At 42.3% G+C, this 18,174-nt stretch overlaps 2 protein-coding genes across 2 annotated transcripts in view; one reads left to right on the top strand and one right to left on the bottom strand.

Moving 5' to 3' along the window:
- Positions 1–16,334, bottom strand: part of efna2a (ephrin-A2a) — a 71,361-nt gene extending 55,027 nt beyond the window's left edge. The window contains exon 1 of the mRNA XM_018663412.2: positions 15,126–16,334. Within this exon, the coding sequence (XP_018518928.1) occupies positions 15,126–15,268 (143 nt within the window). The 5' untranslated portion in view covers positions 15,269–16,334. The remainder of the gene's footprint in view (positions 1–15,125) is intronic.
- LOC108874955 (stAR-related lipid transfer protein 9) overlaps positions 1–18,174 on the top strand; it is a 344,739-nt gene that overhangs the window by 129,738 nt on the left and 196,827 nt on the right. The gene's annotated exons all lie outside the window — the stretch shown is intronic.

Raw genomic sequence — 18,174 nt, 5'->3', positions numbered from 1 at the left:
AAAACACATGAACACACACTCGTGTGCCCTGGATCACAATTCCCAAAGCATAAAGGCAAATCGCTTGATCTCTCACACGCATGCTTGATCACTCAAAAGTATACATAGTCAATTGCACACGTTCACACATGCACAACTGCACACTTGCATATACAGTATGGTCCCATGCCTGTATCAACCACTCACACACACATACACACTCAAACACACTTTGTGGCCCATGTCTAATCTGCTCTCTGAAGACTTCCCACCTTGCTGATCAATAATTCATCGATCAAATCTTCAATAATGTTTGTAATCAAACTTTCATGTGACGGAATGACTGTGTTAGAGTGATTTTAATGGAGGAAAATGAAAGAAGTCATGGTGAGCTGCAGTATGCACATAATGCAACATGCATGAGGAGGCGACCTATAGGAGGTGAAGGGCAAGCAGACATAACTGGATGAGTCAAAGTTTGGTGTTTTCTGCAGCGAGTGGTTAGTGATATGAGAGCAGACAGAGAGAGAGAGACTAACTATTCTGTGACTCCTCTCTGCTAATGACTTTAATGAGCTCTCTGGAGTCACGGCTCTTTAAGACACAGAAATGCAGAGGAGATCCACAATGGGGGCAAATGGAGAGAATGAAGACATGAAATGAAGTAGATGTAGAGAGCGATTAATGGCGAACAACTTAATAGAGGTGAAAAGAGTGGCATGGGACTGATAGCTAAAGTGGTGCAGATACATGAGCACACACAGGCTCAGCCACAGACACACGCACACACATGCACACGCAGTCACACAGATACACACATGGGGTCATTCATCAACATTATTCACCGATTTGGGAGCTGCGAGGAAGCTGCAGTTTACAGCAGTCAACATCGCAGCCACTGTAGACACTGTGCTTTTGTTTAGGGTTGACCCATTTTAGATAAACAAAACATCAATAACGCTTTCCTCAGCAAACACGCAGCCATGCCTGCACACGTGCACACACACACACACACACACACACACACACACACACACAGAGGCTAAAAAACGTGCACCCGCTCGTCTCCCAGCTCTCTGCGAGAGGAAGTCAGCGAGGGTGTTTGAAGTGTGTTTGATCAAACAGAGAGTATGCAGCACCACTAGCGGATGCCACAGCCTATACTCCTCACTGCACCCAGAGACAGCAATACACACCTCCTGTCAATTTTCTCTCTTTCTCTCCGTCTCTCACACTCTTCTCTTCATCCACGTCTCACTTTTTCTCCCTTTCCCCCCCATCTTTTCCCGTGTCCATCCAATCCATTTTTCCCCCTCTTTTAAAAAATTTGGATTGGTTTAAAACATTTCTCTGTTCATTGCCTTAACATATCACATGGTAATTGCTTCAGACACTAATCTCATTAAGATACATGGCTGACAGCTTTTGAAGAAAAAAAAAAAAAACTATTTCATTTCATTTGGACCACTTCTTTTCTCCTCCTATTTCATAACACATCCTTATCTCAAAAAAAACGAGGTAGCTCCTCAGAGCCATATTCCTTGTTAGGCAAATATAATTCACCACTGTGCACAAACTATAAATACATCCATTACTATCTCTTCCTTCCTTCCCTCCTGTCTCTGGCTTCACCTCAGGCTTTGGATGATTGGTGCCACAGCGAGCTTCACATCTCCCAATTGTGTCCATGCATCCACAGTGGGAAATAAAAAATGCAGACAGTCGCACTTTCTGCAGAAGCTCTGTTTGTTCAGAGGCCGATACCTCCTATGAAGGAAGCACGTTCTCCTAGTGCAACAGCTATGAAGGACGTCAACACAAAGCCCGGTGAAGAACAGGGCCCTCCTGCAGCCCCTTCAGTAATCAGGGATGAGAGGAGGCGGGAGAGGAGGGAGCAAAAAGGGGGACGCCGAAAGAAGAGAAGCCTAGCAGTCGCCTCAGAACTACACAAGAGGCGAGGAAAATTTGCCAGCCTTTGATTAGGCTCTTCAAACTGGTGTAAGGATTCTTTTTTTCAACTGAAGCCAACACACTTACACACTCCTGAGCCACACCTAAACACCCACGTATAATGGGCAAAGAAAATACAAAGGCACACATACAGTATATCCACACACACACACACAGCTGGCAGGCAGGTACACACAGATACACATACACACAAAAACATAAAAAAGGGGTGGACACACAAAAGAAGAAATGAACAATCTCCCCCTCATTTGTGACATAACACCTCTCTGCGGCTGTGTGTGAGTGAGTTAGAGGTGACGCCTCAAAGAATGAAGCAATCTCATCAGTGGAGAATCTCCTCATTTTCTATTTCCATTCGAAGAAAAGACAGAAGTGCCAAAAAAACTAATAATGTTCTCACATCTCCTCTCTCCTTCTTCATTTTCCATAGAGATGCAACAGAGGGGAGAGAAGAAGAATCTTAATGGAGTGCTCTGATTCTCTTCTCAAAAACCTCCTTGAGTGAGAGTGAGAGAGAGAGAGAGAGAGAGAGAGAGAGAGAGAGAGAGAGAGAGAGAGAGAGAGTTATATGAGAGTTGGGGAAAGATGAGTGAGTATGGGGAGAGAGAACAGCACAGAGGAAGTGACTCATCACGATCCTTTCATCATTGTATCTTCAAACCATTTACTAATCACACAGTCTTTGACATAGACATCATTATCATCATCATCGTCACCACCATACCAGTATAATCAACAATATCATCTCATCTAGCATCAGTGTCATCATTCTCATTATACGCAGCATAGCCATCATCATCATCACCTTTAACATCATCATCCTCCTCACCATCATCATATACCACATTCATGATGTTCCTCCTTATTCTCACTCTATCATCATCATCATCATCATCATCACTATCTTCATCATACCAGTGCAATCACCATCAACATCACATCTCAGCGCGTCAATGTTATCATCACAACATGGCCCCATCTTTGTCAATCATCATTATAGCCTGATAATCGCTTTTAGAATTTGTGTTCTTTTCCACTCTATCCTCCTCATCATCATCACCACTGACATCATCATCATTATTCTCATAGTTAAATTCATCACATCAGTGCACTCATATTATAATCAATATTATCTATATCAGTACATATGTGAATATTAATAGTGCAACATAGCTACCATCATCATCCCACCCCATTATCATTTTACCACTGTAGTCCCACTCATCATCATCATCATCATCATCATCATCATCTTCATCATCATACCAGTGTGATCACTACGATCATTAACATCATGCCTATTAGCATTAAGGTCATCAGCCATCAGCCATCATGATCATTATCCTCATTATTTTTGAATGCAAGTGCAATCATAGTTTAAAAAAAATCATTCCAGAGCAATCAATATTATTTATACTGGTATTAATTTCATCATCAATTTTAACAACTCATACTATAATTGTCACCATAATAATCATATAATAGAACTGATCAGTTTCACCTTCATCCTTCTCATCATCAACTTCAATACCACTATCATCAACATCATACAAGTTATAGTAAGTTTCATCATTTCTATCATTTTCTTATTTGAGTTAATGCCTTCTCGAAGACACCACAGAACATTACTGATAAACACAGAGCTATATAATGATCCTTTGTACCATCAAAATAATGAGCAAACAACAACACCCCCTCGCCAGAGATTTCAATATGCTGAATCACTTTTTGCACATACTGCTGTGTTGCTAATGTTTTCTGATGAATGTTTTTATATTTTATTATAAAATGCATATACAATAAAAAATATTGTAGTATACATATTTATGAATAATACATTTTATATCAAATCTAGCATTTATATTGTTAGAATATGATTTTATTGTATTGTTTACTGTTTTTCCTGTGTTTACTGTCTGTATTAGTGGGACAAATTTCCTGCCCTAGTAGGACAATGCATTTCTATTCTATTCTATTCTGTTGTCATCATCCTCTCATCCTCCTTGTTAACACTGCCAACACTATCATCATCATTACATCATTATCATTAATATAATCAACATCTCATGAAAATATAAACCACGGCTGTCATCGTCCCTGTCATCATCACTGTCATCACCCTCATTTTCCTCATCAAAATTTTAATCACTATCGTTATGTCCCCGCTGTTTTCATTATCCTTATCATCATCATCTTCATAAACATCATCAACATCATCATGATTTTATTTCTGTAAATAAATGACAAATATTATGTTTTTATCTGTTAGGATGCTGAGGTTTTTGAACCAGGTGAGCGTGTTCAAGAGGTATTCATCAGCCTGGTGAGGAGAATACTCACTGGTAAATTCTAAAGAAATGCAATACAACAGCATTTTGAATTAATCTGGAGGGAAATATAAAAAGGCAGCTAAAATAACGGAGTACAGTTCAGTTGCAGAAAAGATCTGAAAATAGTTGCTCCTGCCTGAGTTTGAGATCCTCCTCTCAGGCTGGTGCTTTAAAATGCAGATGGACAAAAACAACCTTTGTAAAAGGTCTTTTGTCCTGAAGCCTGTCACCATCCTCGATAACACCAGATGAACTATTACAGCTGCATCGTATTGAATGGGTCTGTGCCTGTCCTGAACCTGTAACATATGAGTTTTAATTTATGTACTTAGTGTGACAGAGGTGAGATTAAAGACAGAATTTCCAGCCTGGATTGCAAAATGATGACGGAGTCCATCCTCATCACTATCATTAACACCTCTCCTCTCCTCTTCATCCATATGTTCATCATCATCACTGTGACCATCAGTATCACCATCATGTCAGAATGATCAATATCATCACCACCGTCATATCACCTGCTCTCATCCTCTCCATCTGCAGGCACATCAGATTAGTGGCCAGTTTTCTAATATAAAACCCTCAGAGTCTTGCTCAGAATTAGCTCAGGATTAGACCTGAGGTGAGGATTATTCTGCGGGTCAAAAGGAAAATTGCAGCTCAGACAAAATTACACACACTCTGAAGCAGAAGGTGGCATACATATGGACACCTCGGAGAGTCGTATAAGAATCAAAGGGCCGAGTTAGTTAGCAGCCTCGGCACCAAGCAGAATTAAGTAGCGACAAAATCGTGGCAGTGCTGGAACATCTGTTGGTTCTGCCTTATTATGTCCCATTAGCATAGTGTAAAATTAGGGGTTTGTTTACAGTGCCCCCATTCTGGATGAAATCAAGGTAGTGGGGCGGCTGGGAATTACATGATTTCTCCCTGCCTTGTCTGATGGATTACAATGCAAATGATTCGCTCCTTCTTTTGTTTGACTTTCTACTCCTACTGTTCAAAAATCTACAGGGATTATTATTATTATTTATATATTTTTTTGGATGAAGATGAAAAACTGGTTTTCATTATTGCTCCAACATATGCGTGTAGTATGTCCACAGACACACTCATACAAACACAAGCCAAGAGTCTCATCATGCTATTGTGTAGCCTGACAAGGAGAGAATAACCTTGTTGTCATAAATACACGTTCCAAACATTTTTAGTACCAGGCTGCCAAAATGTTTTGTAAAATCTAGGCGATTATCAGCGTGAAAGTTACCAGGGTCAACTCTTAATTGACTGTACTCTCACCTACGCTGATGGCATGTGGAAAACAGGGAGGCGAGGCATCTTTCCATCTCTCAAGCACATTTTCCCTTCCTCTATTTTAAATGCCAACTCTCTCATTCTAAAAGCTGTGTGCGCCAGAGGGCATCTTTAACATTGGGCGAGGCTCCATGCTAAAGGCCAGTGTTTCCTCTGTAATACCAGCCCCCTCGACACTCACCTGCTGGGACCATCCAACCATGTTCTTATAGCTGCTCTCTCCCCAGCTACGCTGCTGTATGTCTTCCTGACTCATAGTTCCAGAAGTAATCTGCCTTTGCCTCCATCTCCTTCTAAACACCACCGATTTCCACCACTTCCCCTCTCTTTTTCCACCTAATTTCTCTTTCCGCTGCATCTCTCTGCCATTGCTTTGATTCCCTCTCCTCTGCCACAAACTCTCATCTTGTTTCATCTTTGTTAAAAAAAAGAGAGATGGTCTCGCATTTGTTATACACTCAACTTTTTGTCTTTCTACATATTGAGTGTCCCCAATCCTTCAAGCAGATCTCTCCATTTCCCTTTCACATTTTTGTCTTTTTTTGTCTCTTAGGGCCAATCTGAGGCGTAGCCAGACAGCAGTGTATGTGTTATTATCAGTCTCCAGCTGGTCTATATGAAGACTGAGCGGCCGGGGTCCCATCAGAGTATCAGGCAGACAGAACTGAAAGAGTCCTATTCTTTGGCTCAGCTAACACAATCAGCACAACCAGCCGGGACCTGAGGAAAAGTATTAGAGGGGAGCGGAAACAAGGATGGAGCAGGAATGACAATGCCTATTGTCCGCTATGTATTGAGTGCAGTCTGGCATCTTTCATATTCTGGGCTAGTATCTCACTATTTTGTCCTCTCGTATTCATGCTTTCATTCTTTCATCTTGTCTGTTGGCCTCTCTTGTCTCTTCTTAAAACCCCTCACTCACTGACTTTTCTCCATCTCCTGGCTCCAACTGTTCCTCTCTCTCTCTTCATTAAAACAACAACTCCTGGGATCTCCCCAGGTTGTTTCGGAGCGCTTACATCATCATCGCCATCACTGCCATAGTCATTATCATCAACAAACCTCATTAGTGGAAGGTAGCAACAGAAGCAGGAGCACTGCAGCGTAATATCTTTACTCATTCTTTCAACCTGCTCCTCTGCATGAACAATCAAACGGTGGGGGGAAGTTAAGTAAACATTTCATATCACATTACAGATTCAGTGCCATGCTGCTGACATACTGAACAGATCATTACACTCCTATGGGCAGATCAAATGATGATGATATTTTGCAGCATGCGCAGACACACTCGAGGGCAGGATTAAAAAATCTGAAAAAGGCACCTTTCTTTAAAAAATGCATGGGAGAGGTCTGGTTTCATTCGCTCTGGGGTTAGATATTTTTTGGGAAACCTACTTTGAGAAAGAAATCATTTCTAAAGACAAGGATTATGATTCTAAGCCACTACCTTAATAACAGAACGAATAAAATCCTTACTCCTAAAATGAAGGAAAGATATCGTTGCCACAGAGAAATAGAAATCACACGGCTGGAGATATTTCTCAATCTGACATTGATTTTCAGTTCTAATTGATATACAACACATGACTGGTGTAAATTGGAGCCTGGGATGTCATTGGCTTGTCATGAGGAGGTGAAAATCAAGTGTCATACATGGTAGAAATAGAAGACCAATCAAAACATACTGTCATCAAAAGCTAAAGAACACATTACAAATTTACAAGCCAAATTATTCCCCAGTCATTTTGCAATTCATGCAAATTAGATTTTTGTTAAATAAAAGTCCTTTTCTGGCAATTTGTCAGTACTACTTATTCATCGCAGATACAACATTTAAACCATTGCCCTTCATCTGGCATTAATTTACTTATTGCTCAAGAAAAGGTCAAGACTGATAAATAAACTCAGCGCAGAAATTTAACTTCTTATGCATGATTTCATTTTCCTACATACCTGTTTACCAGGTGTGCATTAGGCAATGCATAGTTTGTAATTAATGCGCTTTAAAAATAGAGATTTTATGTTAATAATAGAATAAAGAAGCCCCCGGTTATTAAGTTTGGCTGTTTCTGATGGATTATTTCCTGGTTTAGACTTCCTAACCTCCTGCTAGCATCACCTGACCAAAACTAAGGAAACAACTAACACAACAGTGACATGAAAATGCTCACGTCAAGAACAACAAAAAAGGAGGTACAGCTAACATTCACAGAAATTGCATGTTTACTCAGATTTGATTAGCAAGCTGCCATTTTGTTTAGTTCATGTTAGTGTGATTGACAAACTTTTCTTCATAATAACATATTCTACAGGTTATATTTTTTGGTCTCTAAAATGGCGAAAACAGTACTAAAAAAGGCCCGTCACTCTTACCAAGAGCACAAGTTGACGTCCTCAAACAGCTCCTTTTCACAGCAAACATTTTGGCTTGTCATAGCAGGAAAAGCTCAGGTGTAATTAATCACATTAACGATGCTGTGCCAGTGAGCCAGCATGCTCAGTGAGCCTGCCTCTGGAACACCTGAATGCAATGCAGCTGTCATGAATGTAATCAGCATTTGAAAAGTCAATATGTTTCAAACAGTCAATTGCTTGTTCTGTTTGAACAGGGGTCCAAGCCCAAACCCAAAGATATTTAGTTTTCAATCATGCAATTATGTAATCCTCATATTTGAGAAGCTGGAACCAATGAAGGCCTTTAGCTATGCCATGGATCTAAGGATGGCAGCTATTTGATGGACTGCCATGAAAATTTGTACAGACATTCTTGGATGAATTTTACTAACTTTGGTGATCTACAGGCATTCATGCCCCCTTCAGGATGAATTATAATAACTTTGGTGATCTCTCATGAATTTGCTGTAGCTTCATCATCAGGTCAAAATTCAAATTTTATGACTAAATACCTGCAAAATGAATGACATTCACAACAGTCACAGCTGCACTTTGTGTTTAGTGCTACTTGTCAGGATAGATGGTAAACATTATACTTCCTAAACAACTGTATGTTAGGTTTAGCTGTTAGAGTTAGCTGTGGCTATGTGTACAGCTTCACAGAGCCGCTAGCATGGCTGTAGATTTTTACTATTGCTGCTGGATAAATTAGCTACACAGTCAGTTATCAAATTTGTTGATTAATTCTCAGTTTGTCAACTAATCAATTAAATGATTTAATAGTTTCAGCACTAACACAGTACATTGCAGTGGAAATTTACTGTGACATGTTCTAAGTTAACTCTACTCTTATTTGTTGGGAAAACATTGAGAACCAGAGGTGTCTTGTTTGCTCCACTGTATAAATGTGTCTACGCTCTCCTCATAAGATGCATATCATAATGCTGTATGCTTCATGTCTCTGGGCTAAGATGATTAAAATGCAGAATTCAGTGGTCAAGACTCTGAGATGCTTTGTCAAACATCCACTTTTTGACTTTCATACTGTAACGAAAGGAACTGGCGGTGCATTTAATATCAGCAGACAAACTGTTCCACCCTAATGCCCCTGAATATTCAAATGACCTCCTCCTGCCAATCACTGCATTGAATGTGCTGATGACTAAGATCAGCTACACTAGATCTTGTTATGTAACTGTCTCTCCTGCTGAGCTGGGAGAAATAATTTGCGAGGTAGGAGACTTGACTTTAATTACTCTAAGTATCATTTTTAGCTCGGCGTGAGAGGCTCTGGATCCCACACATAACTCCTGAGATTGGTTTCTCTCATCACAAACTATAGCATAGCTGATATTTTAAACAGACACATACACGGTCTAATCATGTAGGTCATAGCAAGAGCATGTAACCTGATGTAGTGCAGCTTTATGCGTTTATATAGGGAAAGATTTTGCCTGAGGCAGGGTGGACAGAGCAGGGTCCTGTGCAAGAAAAACATGCTAACCACATCCCGACGGGACAAGAGAGGGAGGGGAGGAGTCGTGATACAAAAGAGGAGAGATAAGAAAGAGTGGAAGATGAGAGCTTGATAGGGAGACACAAAGACAGAGAGGAAAAAAAGCGAGAGGATGGAGGGAAAGAGAGTTGGAGTGGGTGGTGGTGGCGGTGGCACTGGAAGATGGATTTAACCCAGGGGCAGGTTTGAGTCTGACAAACTGTCAGTAACTGAGCAGGGGTGACTACAAGTCTACATGTAAATTGGATGCAAATCTGCGTGTGTGTGTGTCTGTATGTGTGTGGTAGGGCTGAGGAAGTGCTAGTGACTACACATATCACTGGACGCCACAGGGTACACGACAGAGAGACAGCGTGTGTGCGAGTGTGTGCATGTGTGCATGTGTGGGTTTATGCGCAAGGACTCCTGGTGTACTTGATTGTGTGTATGGACACCGTGTTTGTTATGTGTGTGTGCATATGAAACTTTCTGTGTGCAGTATGAGTGTGTGGGTGCTCAGTGCATAAGACACTTCCTCAAAGGCTGTGTGGGTGCATGCGTGTGTGTGTGTGTGTGTGAGAGAGAGAGAGAGAGTCTCCAAGGAGATAGATTCTGTCCCATAGAATGAGGGTGTCGTCAACCATCAGCGCTTCTCACTGACACGGAGTTCCTCAAAGACACAGAGATGAAGAGAGAGGAGAGAGGAGGAACAAAGAAGAAAAGGAAAAGAAAGTCTTTTGAAGGATAAACCATGGGATTAGATAAGGTGCTCCTTCTGGACCACTGAACCAGTGTATGTGTGTGAGTGTGAGTGTGTCTGAGGGTGAGAGTGGAGGAGAGCCCATTGCTCTGAGCACATTAGCTGCTCGGGGTGAACAAAGCCCCCTCACCTGCAAGCTTTATAATATGGGCCTGAGAGCCAGAGGGGGCTTGATGTGTGTGTGTGTGTGTGTGTGTGTGTGTGTGTGTGTGTGTGTGTGTGCATGCAGCTTGTGTGCCAGCCAGCAAAAGGAAAAAGGATGGGTTTTTACTCAACAGACAGCACATGAGTGTGTGTGTATGTGTGTGTGTGCCTATGTGTGTGTGTGTGCACAGCAGAGCGTAAATAGATAAATGGAGGCTGCCTAACCTTGTATTCAATGGACAGCCATTCTGGTTGTATGTGATTGTGTGTGTGAGTTTGTGACCTAAATCTTGCTGGTGTGTGAGTGCATACATGTAGGCTGTCTGTGTGTTCCTCCTATATTCCTTCCTGCATGTGGCATAAATCCCTTTATGTGGGTCTGGAAGATTTCCAGATCCTTCTCCAGTGTTGCAGTATTGTTGTGATAATGTGTGTTACGGTACTTTGTTACTGTGCAGTACCTCGTATCTCATCACAACAGGAGGATGGACAACACTCTGAGTGTGTGTGAGTGCTGCTCCCCGCCGTGACCAAAAGTGGCCGGGTGCGGTTTGAATTGGATTATCTCATACATTTTCTATTATCCAGCAAGACCTTGAAAGAGATAGGCCTGTTGAGAGCCAGAGCCCTTTATATAAAGGGTTTGGCCAATTTGTAGTGTGCCTACCTCACTCAAGCAGAAACATTTGTTTGACTCATTTTATTTATCTTGACTTATCCAGGTTAGTCTCATTGAGATCAAGGCGCTTCTGAACAGATCTGGCCAACATACTGGCAGCACGATTAATTAGCAGGTAAAAAACAATTAAAACATGTCAGAGTGGATGGTGATTAATGCCAGAAAAGCACGCGAGAGGAAAGTAGAGCAAACAAGACTGTGGTAGACAGAGAGGAAGGATACAAACATTGACTGACACAATTGAAAAATATGGAGCAACAGTGTCCAGAGCCACAGCAAAATGCCAATTTGTAGGGTCAGTTCACCCAAATTACAGAAAATATTTGTCTAGCTTTTCTTAATGGCTTCTGAAACCTCCTCGGTTATCCCAATACAATGAGGGTAAATATAATTTCAACGTGGTAGCACTCAAAATATTTAAAAATGAATGCAAGTTTCTTGGGGACAACTTTGTAGATTTTTCTGAGTAACTGGGACATTGTCTCTGGAAAGACATGTTGCTGCTGAAATCTCTAAATGTCAGTTTTCAGTGCTCTAGGCATCACAGGCTAAATGAAATGTACCCCCATTCTATTTGAGATACAGACAAATATTTAAAAAAAGGCATATAAAACCAAAATTATGGTTACAACTAGGGCAAAGTGGAAAAATGTATAGTTTTTTTGCAATTTAGATGAACTTACCCTTTTAAAATAGGTGCATGTACAATAACTTGCAACAAGTATGACAGTTTTGAACACCTAACATGTCTGCCATAAGACATGTTTTGCAAAGTTAAAACTAAAACTAAAACTATGCACTCAGAGCAGGAAACCCCAAATAAATGAGCTTGAAGACACTAAAATACACCACAGAGCGGAGTAGAACAGCAGTTCATCACTACAAGTCACCACTTTCACATTACACATAGGACTATCCACCTGTTTATATATCCATGCACATTCTAATATAAAAAATGATTATAGCAGCTTTAAAGTATAAAGGTATGCATTTGAAATAGGGTTTGTCCACAACAGACGTAAACCCGGTGCATTAATTAATCAAGTAATTGTTAAATGAGAAGACATCAAAATCATCCATGTAACCCAAGTAGATCATAATCATGAATCCCCTTTCTTTGGAAACACAAACGTTTGCACTGCCACTACAAAACAGTGAGTGATTATCAATTCTACAAATTCCAAGTTGGTACTTGTGACCTTGCAGAGAATGCCCTTGCCAAGCTGTTTTAGTTGGAGCAACTTTTGATGAACACAAGAAGAGACAACACATCCTGATGGCTCAATACAAGCTGCGTGCTTGATGTTGTGTGATCAATTAAGACACACAGCTGTTCATTTTCCCAGCTGTTTTTGTCATTTCCCTGCCTCAAACAATAGCTGCTCTTTGGATGTGATGCATTATTCTTGGATTTGGTCTCTGAACTTCTCATCAGTAATCATTGACTAAATCACCAATCTGTGTATTAAGAGGTGACAAGTTCGACCTTTTACATTTCTGTTGTGCTGGAACATCCCTTCATCTGTGAGATATTAGCCTGCATCAGATGTGCCATGGAAGACTGCACACAGAAGTTCACAGAGTTAAGTAAAGTTGATGGTCTTTTTCACCACTCAATACACAGATATACAGTGGTACCACTCTACAGAGATGAATGGCAAATTCTGGGTTCAATATATAGAGGTTGGATCACTCTTACCTCTTTTGAAGAACATGCTGGTTTTGGGAACAGGTATCATCACAACACTTCCTGATGTTTCTCTGACATGTGATCAAATAATCCAATCAGAAATCAGGAGGGGCAGTACTTTTTTTTCTTCTTCTTTTTTTTTTTTTTTTTTTAACTTTTTTTTAAAAAGTACTTTACTTATGCACAACTTTGAGGTAGTTTTTGGAGAGTCAAGCTGCAGATCTTTTCCCTCATTCCTACCTCATTGATCATTTCACAACTGTTTAGATTTATCTCGTGACCCTTTGGAAGGGGCCTAACCCTAGTTTGGGAAACTATGTAAAGCAGTTAAAACAAGTTCCACCTTGGTCACATACAACGGTAAAGTGATGATAAATATTGATGTATCAGTATTAGCCATCTAATGATGTCATATATAATAATATACGAGTCACAGGAGCCATTTTCTGCAAAACAAAGACTTTATTTTGCTGATAGTACTTGTGTGCTTTTATTTTGGAAAGATTTTGGACATAAAACTCTTACTTCTAATCAAGTAATTCTACATTGTTTACTGGTACTGGATGTTGCTTCCTCCACCAGTGTTATTAATATACTGTCAGTCATTTCCTCTTCCCAGTAAATTTACTAACCTTGGAGTTTGTTTACCAGTATGACTGTCTGAATGTTTGTGTTTCTTGCTCTACTGGACTTCTTTTTGGCAAGTAGCTTGGCGAATGCAATCTTAGTATCTTGGCCAAAACTTTGTAAACAAAACCCAAATGGTAATAAAGCAGAGTTATTCTGTGAATTTGACACGGACGGGGCTGTTTTTGATGTCTGTCTTCTCATCTCTTTTTGCCAGTCTCTGCTCTCACAAAAAACTTGCCATAATCCTCAAAGTTTCGAAAGAGAATTAGCTTCAGATTAAAGTTGAGGAATGAATGTTGTCAGCGGAAGGTCCTCACAAGTACAGCGGGACTGAGTGGTGTGTGTGCAGAAGAAGGCGCAGCATGAGCAATGACAGTGCCAGGGTCTAACAGGGGGAACCAACCTCGCCAGGGCTCCAGAGCCTAGATTCATTGCTTTAGTAGCAATGCATTTTTGATGTGCCCCCTTTCTGCTTCAACTTCTCTGTGCGACCCTGACGGAATAACCGCGCCCCCAGCAACCATCCATATAGTTTAAATTTACCATGTGATGTTTGCAATGTGTAGGTGTTTGTGTGTATATATACGTGTGCATGTGGTGTGAAAGGAGGAGCGCAGAGAGACGAAAAGAAAGACAGAAAGACAGAGGGAGACAGCGAGAAAGGGAGAAAATGTTCCCCCTGGCCTGTTAAATATTTGAGAAGCCTTCTGTGGAAAAGTGATGCAGTCAGAGACAGGCCTGTTAGCTCAGTGTGTGTGTATATGTCCTTCCGTGTGTGTGTGTGTACTTGGTTGATGCAGAGAGAGAGACAGGCCCGTTGGTTTGGACTAATTCAGCCGTGAGTGAGGGAGAGGGAGCACTTTCACTGTTTATTTATCTACCTGGGAGAGCGAGGGAGGACAAAAAAAGAAGAGGGGGAGAGAGAGAGAGAGGGAGGAAGGAAGGGGTGAGAAAGTGAGAGAGAGAGAAAGAGGCAGGCCAGGTTGTCACAAACCATTAGACAGACGGACCCAGTGTGCTCTGCCCCATGTCAATGAGAGGCCTGGCTAAAGACAACCGTGTGTGTGTTTTTGTGCGTGCGCATATGTGTGGTTGTGTGTGTGTGTGTGTATTTATGTGTCTGTGTTTGTTTATTTATGGATGTGGTTTTTGCACAAGTGCTTGCAATTGACAGAGGAATAATGTGTGCATTTGTTTACTGGCACAAGTCGCTGAAATTAGCTGAAAGAAAGGTGTGTGTGTGTGTGTGTGTGAGAGAGAGAGAGAGGGAGAGAGAGACTGAGAGGGAGAGTAAATCTCTAGACATTGATGAGGAGAGGAGGCAAGATGCCCTCATTGTCTAAGACAAAAGGCTCCCTGTGCCTCAGAACAAAATATCCAGTGTGCGTGCACATGCACTCAGGAACACACACTTCCACTTGTGTGCCTGTGTGTGTGTGTGTTGTGTCTTGCTTTCTCATTGTAAAAAGCATCAATATTACAATGTTCACCCAAAACACTGCTGAAACAGGAAGAAAGGGATGAAATAAAAACAAAGAGATATGGCCAGACAGCATGAATTAAAAAGAATAGAAGTGTGAAGCTCCTTTCAGATTTCAAGATTCAGATGCATGCTGGGAATGCTTCTAATTATTTTTAGGGGCAGGCAGGGAGACAAACAATGTCTCACTGTCTCTCTCTCTCTCTCTCTCTCTCACACACACACACACTAAGGCCTAACTCCTACTAAAACTCACTTGGGATTGGAGCTGTTCCAGTAGACAGCGTGTCTGTCAAATATGATCTTCTCCTCAGCCCACACGGACACCCAGGACAGGATGGTCAGCACCACCACCTCCATCACACACCTCTGCCCGAGCTGGCACAACATCATAGACATCCAGGGGGAATCTCTCTCTCTCTCTCTCTCTCTTTAACTGGGATCAGGCTTTCACTGCACTGCCGCTGCTGCCGCTGCTGCTGCTGCTGCTGCAGAAATCCTCTCTAGATCATTAATGTCCGTCTGCGCGTCTTTGGACAAATCGGGTCGGCGGTTCATGGATCGTTAACTGGCTTGATGCGAGTTCCGATAACCCCCAAGGGTGTTTCAAGTCATGCTGGATGGCTGAAATTCACTTTCAAACTTGGCTCGGTCGCAGACAGGGGAGCGGGATTCACATGTTATTTTTTTTTACAAGCGCGTCGTCGTCGGCGGGATGCTGCGAGTGCGTCTCTTCTGCAAGGTCCGAAACTTTTCTCCCATTACGCGCAGCCGGGGAGATAAAGATGCGCTACCTGGATTAGATCCCCGTCCTCCACAATGAATCACACTCCAGAATTCATCCGAGGTTTGTAATTCTATCAGCGGTATCGTCACTCATCAGCAGACATGAGACAACGTCAAAACCGGCCGTCATATTTGTTTGCCCAGATTTTTGCCTTGAGCCTGGCGCACGCTTTGCTCGCTCCTCTCTCACAGCGCAAATCTCCTCACAGCATTAAAACTATACGTCCACTTGACCTTTTCTCTTATCGCATCTAAAGGCAAATACACTCCAGACGGACGAAACGCGCTCCCTCTCCGTCAATTTCAGTCCAAACTTATCGTGCCACAACAACTGCGAGACGAGAGCATCCTCCTCACACAGCCACAAAGCTTCCTACAGCATCTCAACTTGGTGATCCCTCCGCTGTCACTGGCTCTAATCCAATGTGACTCCAGTCGCGGTGCGCCTTCGCTCTCTTCCGTGCGTCACGCCGTTCCGGCGCAGCCAGGGGAACCCGCTGATGATCACAGCTTTAATCCGAACATGCTCCAGTGCAACCTCCACCTATGGCGGCAACAACGCTCACCGGCACCCTGATTCGGTGTAACTAACCCCCACCCCCTTTCTTTCTCTCTCTCCCCCACACACCTCTCTCTCTCTCTCTTTCTTCCTGCGCGGGCGGGGTCTGCACAGTCGTGCCGTGCCGTGCCGTGCCGCGCTCCCTCTGGGGACTCGGGGCTGGCTGACTCACTGAGCCATGGCGATACACAACTGAGAATGTATAGAGGAGAGCCCCAACTCAATTAAACACATTTTAAATTTATTTGAGAAAGTTAAATGAGCCTTGCAGTGTGACATGCATTAAGAATTTGCGCAAACAAATGAAGATGATCTACTGTTTACCCTGAGAGAATCTGGAAACGCTGAGCTGAAGCTGTCTATATTTGCGACTGTTTACTTGTTAGACTTGTTATAAATCACCACTACAGCCATCTGCCTGACTGAAGGGGGTTTATTTGCATGGCATCTGGGGCTTGTAAAGCACCCATGAAGTTCACGATCAGTTTGAAAGCTGCTCCCCTGATGGATGGAGGTTGGGAGAGAGGGAGAGAGGGAGAGAGAGAAAGAGTGAAAGAGGGCGTCTGATGGATCGCTGGAACAGTGGAGTCATTTTCCATCAGTGTCCATTAGGCCCAAAGGGCAAGCGGAGGCAGCGCCGAGTCTAAAACCTGTGAGCCATAAACCTCCAGATAGCTCAGCCTGACAGAGCGCTGCCACCCCTGCTGCCTCTGTCCTGCGCGTGTGTGCGCAGCCTCCTCTGCAAAAAAAGAGAAAACATATCCATCTTGCGCATTTAGCCTCAGCGCCGAAAGAGTGAAATATAGTAACTACACTGTTTCCGCAAAGTGCCCCGTGATTTTTCCCAACGCGTCGATATTTGTGAGCAGAATGTGAGGATCAATCCGCTCCCAACAAGATGAGAATTGATTCAAGAACATTATTTGCAACAAGTTCGTTTGCATCCTTTAACAGAACATCAGCACGTCAGAAAAATGAATTGAGGGAAACACAATTTATGGACTCAATAGAAAAGCAATAGTAAAGGATTTTGTGCAGTGAACAATCTCCCCCAGGTTCCTACAAAGACACTTTCCCAAAATCAAACTGACTGACTGGTCCCACTGTTCCTAATTCTAGACCTGTGTTATAATTTTAAACTGAACCTTTCTGCAGCTCCATCTATCACATCTTATTGTGCCTCTCGGTTGGATCCATTATGCAAAGTGTCCTAGTTTTTGCTTTGCCCCTGCTCTGCCTGCAAAGTAATGCCTATAATTTTGGGCTGCTGAATCCAGGCAGGGAGAGAACCCATGCACCCCCGTAACCCAAATACAGCTGCGTGTTGTCCGCCTCTGTGGATGAATTATTCAACATCTGTCTGAGGCGTGCATATGTAAACAGGTGGATAGTCTCCTGATGGCTTTTTTAAGGGGAGCCACTACAGACCAAAAAAGACATCCTTCAACCTCAGCTTCAGGCTTTTCCTCTGCTGTGTCACTTTGAAAGCGAGGCTAAATCTCATGTAAGCCGTGCAGACTAAACAGTATTGGGAGGATTCATATATGAGGGACTCTTAAGTGATCCTAAACCTGAATTAATGTGGGTCAGAGAGTCAGAGTGTGGATGCATGCCTCCTTAAAAGGGTGTAAAATCCTGGAATTTATAGCTGGTTAAGTCTGTGATTGCTCTGCAGTTTAACTCTGCTCATAAATTATAGACATATGAATGATCTCTCAGCTCCAGAACTTAAAACTCAAAACAGATGAATGTATGCATTTTCAAGCTGTTGACTAACAAAGCATGCATTCAAACTCAGCCAACTTTCAAGTCTCAGACATCCAGCGTTTTTCTCCCCCCTCAGTGACTAAGTGGCTGTTGTGGGGATTGAACATGTCACAAATTACACACAGGACAGTCTCTTGAACCACTCTGGCCCCATTCAGCCACCACCAGGATCGCATTTGTGTGTGTGGCCTTG

Source organism: Lates calcarifer, linkage group LG19 (assembly GCF_001640805.2).
Source record: "Lates calcarifer isolate ASB-BC8 linkage group LG19, TLL_Latcal_v3, whole genome shotgun sequence".
NCBI lineage: Eukaryota > Metazoa > Chordata > Actinopteri > Centropomidae > Lates > Lates calcarifer.
The sequence above is the reverse complement of the archived record's forward strand: the minus strand, read 5'-3'. Positions and strand labels throughout refer to the sequence as shown.